General features: G+C 34.6%; 1 protein-coding gene across 1 annotated transcript; it reads left to right on the top strand.

The window, feature by feature from the left end:
- Window positions 1–296: 296 nt before the first annotated feature.
- LOC115974164 (probable BOI-related E3 ubiquitin-protein ligase 2) lies at window positions 297–3,666 on the top strand. Its single transcript, XM_031094393.1, has 4 exons — window positions 297–472; window positions 598–701; window positions 1,008–1,327; window positions 3,085–3,666. Exons 1-4 carry the CDS (start codon window positions 381–383, stop codon window positions 3,610–3,612), a joined length of 1,044 nt encoding a protein of 347 aa, XP_030950253.1. The 5' UTR covers window positions 297–380; the 3' UTR covers window positions 3,613–3,666.
- The last annotated feature ends 5,672 nt before the right edge of the window (window positions 3,667–9,338 follow it).

Genomic DNA, 9,338 nt, shown 5'->3' on the forward strand with positions numbered 1-9,338 from the left:
AATAAACCGAAATGAACCGAAATAGACCGAATTGGACTAAATATTTTTAAAAAGGGATGCAAATGCTCTGGGCTTTTGCACACTCACTCACAGCCAGCAAGGCGCAAGCAGTAAACAATAGCAACTAGCAAGCCAGGCTCGGCCTGGGTCCAACCAAGCCGGCCCAAAATTCACACATTTCCAGTCCACACCTACCCCAAAACAAAAAATACGAGCCCATCAACGAAAAAGCCCCTATTCACCACAAATTCCAAAAACACAGAGGACCAAATAGCAAAATAGGAAGAATCTTCCCCCATCGGCTACCTCGCCAGCCCCTCTTTCTCTCTTTCTATATTTCGTTCAGACCTTTTTTCTCATTTCTCTCTCTTTCTTTCAAAATGGCTTCTTTTCCTCAACACCAGTTTCAACCACACTACCAACCCCAACAACAACATCAACAACACCATCAACAACAATCCAAATCCTTCAGGTAATTAATTTCCTCTTCAAAACTCATAACATAAAACCATTTTATTTTCTCTCTCTCTATATATGTTCTTTTTTTTTTTTTTTTTAATTTTTTATTAATCATTCGCTTTGATTTTTGAATTTCAGGAACTTGTACACAATCGACGGTCAGATATCACAGCCAGTGTCCTATTACAACCCCACTACTCATCTTCAAGATCAATCTCAACACCCCCCTTATATTCCTTCGTGTAATTACTCTCTTCTTCTCTTTTAGCTTCTGTAAATAAATTATATAAAAAATGCATTTGTTTATGCTCTGTTTGGTTGCTCATAAATTGTTCTTTGGGAAGCAAATACTTGTTGATTGAATTTCCGGGAAATGATTAATTTGAGCTGAGACTTTCTATTTCCAAGCTTAGTTAGGGTTTTTTTTTTTTTTTGCCTTCTTTGATGAGTAAATTTTGAGCTGGAATTTTTCCATTTCCTGAGTTGCCAAACAAAGCCTTAAAAATATAAACCCTAAAATTCAAAATTTTGTTGTTGTTTTTGTGTAGTCCATGTGGTAGGGTTGGCTCCTGGTCCGGTCGCTGCGAACGACGGCAGTGACGGCGGGGCCGAGTTGCAATGGAATTATGGGGTGGAGCCCAGGAAGAAGAGGTTGAAGGAGCAGGATTTCTTGGAGAACAATTCTCAGATGTCGTCTGTTGATTTCTTTCAACCGCGATCGGTGTCCACGGGTTTGGGCTTGTCTCTTGACAATAATACCCGAATGGCTTCCACCGGAGACTCCGCCTTGCTGTCACTCATTGGGGACGATATTGACCGCGAGCTGCAGCGGCATGACGCTGAGATTGATAGATTCCTCAAAGTCCAGGTCTTTTGTTTTGTTCAAAGACTTATCAATTATCATTCTTGCTGGTTATTTTGAGTTTTGGTTAATTGTGTATTAGTTTCTACTTTTGTGTTGATGATATAAATTGGATTCATTGTTTTTATTGGGAAAGTTTTAAGTTGTTGATGTAGCATATTTGATGAGCGGTGTGGGAAATGTTTTGGAACATGTCAATTAAGGAGATAGAGTAGAATCACATTAGTAGAAGTAATAAAAAAAATGACATCAATGAAGGAGATAGAGTAGAATGGTGGAAAAGAATACATATAGCCGACCCTAAGTAATTTGTTGAGAATCCATAGCCAACCCCAAAATTTTGGGACTAAGGCCAACCCCAAAATTTTGGGACTAAGGCTTCGGTTGTTGTCAATTTGGAGATAATAGAGACTTATGACTTTGGATTGAATAGCATTGCGGAAAAGAATGCATGTGCTTGTTGTTGTTGTTGTTGTTGCGGGGTATTGTTTGTGTTTATAATTATGTATGTTCATGCATTGGTCATGATTGCATAAACATTGATTAAACCAATTTCTATGGCATTTATAAATTATGGATATAAATGTGTTGCGGTTGCTATTTGTGTTAACTTGGGTTAGTGATATTGATAAAACATATTTCAACTCAAATAGTAAGGAAAAGGATATCCATAGCATATGAAATGTTTGCATTCCCCATGGAAGTTGCCAAGTTCGTAGTTTGTTTCCTAGGCTTAGAAATGAGGTTGTTGATTCTTTGATTGTTTTTGAAGTGAATGATCATGGCATTAGCATTTAGTTACTTTTGGATCACAACCCCCTTCAAATGGACTAAATACGAATAACTTAAAATTGCTATTTCTGAAATATAATTCCTATTTGTTCCTCTTAAGGAGGATCTTTTAGGTTATCTTTTGTTGCTGGGAATTTAATTCTTGCTGGAGGATATGTGGTATGACATAGAGAGTTGCACTGGAATTATTAGGAGTTGGAAATATGTTTGTTTCTTTTCAAGGTTAAGGGGCTGGTAGTGTAGGTGATGTCTTGTGATGGAAGAGTGCTGTTTGGATGTTTCCTGCTATGTTTATCGGGTTTGTCGTTGGAGGTGGTGTTGTCCAATTAAGAGGGTAACAGGGTGTTACTTCCCCCTAAATAGCTTTCTAGAAATTTGTTTAGTTTAATGTATGAGAGATGTGCTAGTTGGTTGATTTATTTGTTCCTCTTTATGGTGTCTAGAATGTTGTATGTCTTTTTTCCTTTTTCCTTCTTTTTTTGTTTTTTTGGGGGGGGGGGCAGTTTGGTAGGCTGATGAGATCCGTTATACATATGGTCTTTAACAGTGCGTCGCATGTGGTTGTTTAATGGACTTTGGCACCTTCCTTTTTTAGTCAACATATCTAAATTTTCAATGCTTTTGTTTTTACCTAGAATCTTCTCAGATTCTTTTTTAGTTTTTCCATTTCTGGTTGACTTCCAATGAGCACCCTTTGCTTTGTACTTCTTGTGTGTGCTATTTTCTTGGCTGCTTTTATTCACCAAGTATGAAGTAATAACTAGAAGATTAAAATCAAATCAAACTAGATGGGAAAGTTAAAAACTGTTTATGCTTTTGTTCACTCCCACCTGGGTGGAGGGAGTTTACTGCACTAGAATTGCTTTCTATTTAGCATCACTTACTAGAAAATAAGCATTTTGTAAGTTTATTGCTTATTTTTTGTGAAGTGTTTCTAACTGAATTTTTTTTTTTTGAAAATAAATTAATAGGGTGACCGGTTGCAGCAAAATATTTTAGAAAAGGTACAGGCCACCCAACTTCAAACTCTCTCTTTTGTAGAAGAAAAGGTCCTTCAGAAACTCCGTGAGAAAGAGGCTGAGATGGAGAGCATTAACAGGAAGAATGAGGAACTTGAAGAGCGAATGGAACAGTTAACTGTTGAAGCAGGTGCTTGGCAACAGCGAGCTAGATACAATGAAAACATGATCTCAGCTCTTAAAGTTAATCTTCAGCAAGTGTATGCTCAAAGTAGAGACAGTAAAGAGGGATGTGGTGATAGTGAAGTAGATGATACGGCTTCTTGCTGCAATGGCCGTTCCATTGATTTTCACCTGTTATGCAAGGAGAACAATGACATGAAAGAGATTATGACTTGTAAGGCTTGTAGAGTCAATGAAGTTTGCATGCTTTTGTTGCCTTGTAAGCATCTCTGCCTATGTAAAGAATGTGAAAGTAAGCTTAGTTTTTGTCCCCTGTGTCAGGCTTCCAAGTTTATTGGCATGGAGGTCTATATGTAACAGATACGTGTGAAAGCTCTAATGTTATATGCATTGCTCTTGTCATTTTGTTGATTGCTTTATTTTTCTGTTCTTATGTCTTCCTTTTTGGTTCTTCTGTATTTTTTTTTTTTAAATTCATTTTTCATAGTCTAGCACATTAAGGTTTTTGCACATCCCTTTTTGAAAATTGTCTAGTAAATAAAAAAATATCATACCTACTGTGATTAGGGTGGGTACTAGATTCAGGTTTTAGCAAGAAAGAGGTGAGAAGGAAAACTCTGCTTGGAGTCAGTTAGAAAAGCTGGAGAATTAGGATGGATATGATAATCAACTTGTTGCTGAAATTTGAGTGCCCAGTGAGACTTTGTGACTCCTTGTCTGGCCTGTATGTTTTATGGAAAACAGTTTTACAGATGTTGACATATCATTCTTACCATCCTTAGCCTTGTTGTGAGTATGACTCTTTCAGTCTTCGTGGTACTCGACTACTTGTCAAGATTGAGAGTGGAGTGTTGGGCCTTGGCTCAGGGAATACTTTATGGAGGTGGGTTATGGCAAAGCCCCACCCCTCCTTTTCTTCCCTGTGGCAGGGAGCAATTTGATGTGATAATTATGGTAAAGCAGGCATGCATTTTAGTCCTTATTCGCTCTAGACCTTTAGTTGCTGATACTTAAAGTAGCTAATTTAATATCTACTCCTTTTTTATCCAAAAAAATAAATTAATGTCTAGATATGCAATAATATGTAAGGTAAAAAGGGCAGGTGTTCAATAAAATGGAGCAAAAGCTTTATGTATTAGATGATGCATAACTTGCACTGATCTTTTCATGCCATTTTGGTTGTGAGAAGATATTTTATTTTCCTTTTAAATCTACATAAGTGGCAAGTGGCAACCACATAGTATTGTGTTCACTTCCTCTGGTCACATCTTGAACTACTCTATTCAAGGTTGTGCAACTAGTTGTGTGCAATTGACCCGTTTTGTTTGGCTTACACCAGGGAATTGTCCACACAGGTACCAGATGAATTGTACCTAGTCAAAGCTTTATATTTATTACTTGAATAAGTTTAGTCCACAAGACAATGCACTATACTTATTTGTGGACCATCAGGCATAAGCATGCCATAGCAAAAGTTAAATGAAATAGCAGAATGGGATGACATTTTACCAGTATATCTAGGAAGTCTTGTGTTAGATTAAGGATCATCATTGGATTATTACTAGATTCATTAAAAATGCCAATTGCATATAACCACACAAGCTTAGATTTGATATAGATGGATATTGTACTAAATGGAAAGTATCTGTACATTATTGATGACTGAAGCTTGCTGTTGCATTAGTCTGCTGCAGTGTCAAGAATCAGGATTCCCTGTCAATGATTTGTGTGTGTGAAATTTGGTTGATGGATCCGGCTGGGGCTAGCAAGTCTTTTGATAATAACAACACTAAACTTGCGAGTCAGCATTTTGTAAGTCATACATAGGATGTGGCGGCCATGAATATGAAACTCATTAGGGATTCTAGTGACAATGGTGTCTTTAAGTTATGCTGCTGGAATGGAAGTATTCCTTTTGTAGTCTATGATCATATATTCTGTGAGCCAAGGAAGATCCTGGCTTCTGGTATTTGACATTTTCTGATTAGTTCATTTAGCTTCCAGAGATTCTAGAATTGGTTTTTCAATGGAAGTCCTGAATTTTGATGGCCTGCATTGACCTCTTTGTCTACTTTTGAGATCACTGGCTATGGAATAGTTAAATCAATTTCTAGAAATCCAATTAGTATGAAGTCAATCATTCCTACTTTGATTCAAACCCCTTGTTCTTTGCATAAAAATCCAATTATTAGTTTTTGTATTGGGTAAAATAAATACTCTCCCCACATGCTCACATTAACTCACGTGAGTGAACAAGCTGTACATATGAGCCATCCTCTGTGTCTTTTTTTTTTTTTTTTTTTGAGAACGACCATCCTCTGTGTCTTGGTTTGGCTTCCACCTCCAAGACTGCGTGTTTAATGTCAAATAAAACAATGGGTTTTCTTATTTTAGTTGTCTCAACTCTGAGAGAGTGTCCTCCGGTTGAGGAGTGTTCCAACAAAGCTTTGGCAGAGTGTTTTGTGTTGGAAGCAGAGCAATTTTTTTCCTGATCTGTCCTCTCCCCTCTATTTATAGAGAAATTTTTGGGTTTGAAGACTCATTTTCAGATGAGGAAATAAGTGTTTAGTCTCACAAAATTCTGGACATACAAATTTAAAAAACATTCTGAAAGCTGAGCTACCAAGAGTTGTTCAGCCCTCTTTGGTTTGGTCCGTTAGATATAGTCCAAATGGTACTCTATAACTCTCTTTTGATTTGGTTTGGCAAAAGCAGGACCTTCTTTAGCACTATGTACATTGGACCAGAAAGGGACCCATATTGACGATCCTATGATATTTTGAAGTGGTTAGGCTTCAATAATGATGTCAGTAATTGTAGATGAGATTAGGTCTCTCTTGAATTATCCACCCAACTATATATCTCTGGAAAAAAATAAATTTCAGTTCTACGACTTTATCTCTATCCATAGGGGTATCATATGTGTGCTTAAGTCATGATAAATCTTTTGCTCAAAAAAGAAGTCGTCATGATAAATCTTTTGGTGAACCAATATAAACCAAACATTTGGTTGACGTTTATTGACTCATCTACGGACCAATCTAATTAATTAGCAGTAATTTACGCAATCAAGGTCAAGTTAAAATCATGTTTTGATTTATGAGAATTTATTCTAACTTTCTATAAAAAAAAAAAGAGATGATTTAGCTCAAGAACTATGAATATGATACCCATTTTGGAAAACGATAATTTTGTCCTAGAATTTTTTTTAATGATAACTAATTACTGTGGATCCAAAATTTTATAAAAATATAAAATTACGGATTAGGATCCTCTATAGTTTAATTCAAGTTCAATCTACCCTCTTGGGCTACGAGGACTTGAAGCCCAATACTGGAGTGCCCCAAGACATCTTTACAGAGTGAAATCAACGGAGAAAATAAGACTGGAGCTAATAACTTACTAGACTGGATCACTGGGCTTTTAGCCCAATAAACTGGGCTGGGTTGTAATTAAGCGAAGTCAAGCCCGAGTCATGCTCTACTGAACTCACTATTCAATTCAATTTCACAAAACTAATGCAGGTCGGTCGTTACAATCAAAGCCCCTAAACATGATGAAAGGTTTTCTCATTCATAATATTTTGTTAAGTGATCTGCATTTATGTCACATTTTAATAAATATATAAAATTTTCTAGCATCATCTACATATAAAAAATAATATGATCTCCCTTAAGGTTTTTTGAAATTACATGATATTCCTTCTTATTTCAAATTGATCAATATCCTTTAGATTGAAAATTATTATATACTTGCCTTTAAGTATGTGCATTGCTCGTGTTTAGAGGCTCTTCTATTTTTTTGGATACGCGATTGCTTAGAGACTCTTCTTTTTCTTTTCTTCTTTTTGGTAAAAATTAATAATTTGTATCTATTATAATTTGGAAATATGTATTTTTTTTTTTCTTTCAAACAAATAAAAAGGATAAACTTTAAAGATAGAAAAAACTGTAATTTTTTTTTTTTTGGAAAACAGAACGATACTTCATTCATATATAGATAGAGAATCATAATACAATCCTTCCAAAACTGGTGGCGGAGAATCTTCCAACCAAATTACATCATCTAAAATGTTTTTTTGCATAATATGCTAAGTTATGGGCAACCAAATTTGCACTCCGTTTCAACCATTCTACCTCAGCCCAACTTAGTCCAGAGATAAGCACCTGGATATCTTCAAAGACATGGCTTAGCCGAGACAAGTTTGCATTGCTGGACTTGATTGCATTCATCACCTGCACACTATCTCCTTCGATAACCAGTTCAAAGAATCCAATGTTGATAGCAAACTCCAGAGCTCTACGGCATGAACCAAATTTATTTTTTGGACTTGTGTTTGAAAGTGGTATAATGATATAGAGAAAAGTTTAGGTAGGAAAAATAAGATTAAAGTGAGGGGAAAGAAGGATAAATTTGAGGAGTTCTCTTAATTTTTAATTTTTTAAATTGGGGGTGTTTTACTTTTATTTGGATGAAAAAGGAATAAAAAAATGGCTAAATTTCAGGGAATAAAAATATAAACGTGAAGGAAAAAAAAAAAATCCTAAAATTTAGGAGTTCTATTTTTTAATTCAAAATAAAATTTGTTAGTTGACATTTATGACCCTATTTCTAAGAGAAGTTACCCTTCATTAATGAAGATATTTTTGAACCACATAAAAATCTAGTTCAAAGAGAGAAATCCTCTTATAGATAGTATAGATTAGTCACCCTCAAAGCACTAAAAATCAATGCTTTTAAATTATTTTAATGAGTTACTTATAAAAAATTAAAGAAAAATGTTTGCTATTTTCTAATTTTTCTAATTATGTTCTCACTTACAAAAAGTAGAGCGCTTCAAAAACTTTGAGTTTAATATTAATAAAAAAATAAACAAAAAACTTAGATTTTTTTTTTATTTTTTATACTAGATAGAAATTCTACTATAACATAATCTAAGTATATATGTGTGTGAAGCTCCTTCCTAGAGACTTGAACCCCGACCTTTGCCCCCCACACCCCAAAAACACTTAAACTTGTGGAGTGACCATCGCACTAAAAAACTTATATATTGAATGAAGAATAATGAGTTTGTGAGAGAAGTGCAATAGTCAAACCGGCTGGTAGTAATTTTTTCTTGAATAATATAAGCCCCTATTGATTAGTACAATGGTTATTGAGCAAAATTTTTATAGCTGTTGCATTTCTTAAGACAAAAATAACATATTACACATTTTGACATTCAATAATTAATATTTTTTATTTGACAAGAAATTTTCATTAATCCATTGACTCAAAATTAGTATGTGTGTTTTTAATTTTAATTTTAATTTTTAAAATATTTTTAGACCTAATTGCAAATGAGATTTTATCCGTCCAAATATTTATCTAAAAAAAAAAAAAATTGGTTAGATAAATCTTTTGGTGAACTTATACAAACCGAACATTTGGTTGACTTTTATTGACTCAACTGAGGACCAATCTAATTAATTAGTAGTAATTTACACAATCATGGACAATTTTTTTTTTTTTTTTTTGAGGGGGAAATCATCGTGATCAAATTAAATTCAAGTTTTGATTTATGAGAATTTATTTATATATTTTTTTTGAGAATCTTCTATCTGAGAATTTAGCTCAATTACTATGTGGATCTGTAATTTTTATAAAATTACAATCCTCTATAGTTTAATGTAATTTCATCATAATGTTCTTAAATATTTCTCTACCCACTTTAAAATGAAAATTCAAGTTCAATCTACCCTTGTCTCAACCAAAAAAAAAAAAAAAAAATTTCAATCTACCCTCTTGGGCTCTAGGCAGACCTTGATCCGCTGTGAGCTACGAGGACTTGAGCCCAATACTGGAGTGGTCCATGAGATCATTAGAGAGACTGAAATTAACAGAGAAAATCAAAGTGAAACCAATCACTTACTAGACTGGGCTTTTAGACCAATAAACTGGACTGGGATGTAATTAATCAAAGTCAAGCCCGAGTCATACTCTACTGACTACTGAGCTCACTTTTAAATTCTACTTCACAAAACTTATGCAGGTCGGTCATTACAATCAAAGGCCCTTAACATAATGAAAGGTATCATAACATT

This window comes from Quercus lobata, chromosome 2, assembly GCF_001633185.2.
Source record: "Quercus lobata isolate SW786 chromosome 2, ValleyOak3.0 Primary Assembly, whole genome shotgun sequence".
Taxonomy (NCBI): domain Eukaryota; kingdom Viridiplantae; phylum Streptophyta; class Magnoliopsida; order Fagales; family Fagaceae; genus Quercus; species Quercus lobata.

Bases quoted from the DNA above. Each gene is read 5' to 3' on its own strand.
- LOC115974164 (XM_031094393.1), top strand. From the start codon at position 381: ATGGCTTCTTTTCCTCAACACCAGTTTCAACCACACTACCAACCCCAA. The intron at 473-597 runs GTAATTAATTTC...TTTGAATTTCAG, and splicing joins CAACAATCCAAATCCTTCAG to GAACTTGTACACAATCGACG. The intron at 1,328-3,084 runs GTCTTTTGTTTT...ATAAATTAATAG, and splicing joins ATAGATTCCTCAAAGTCCAG to GGTGACCGGTTGCAGCAAAA.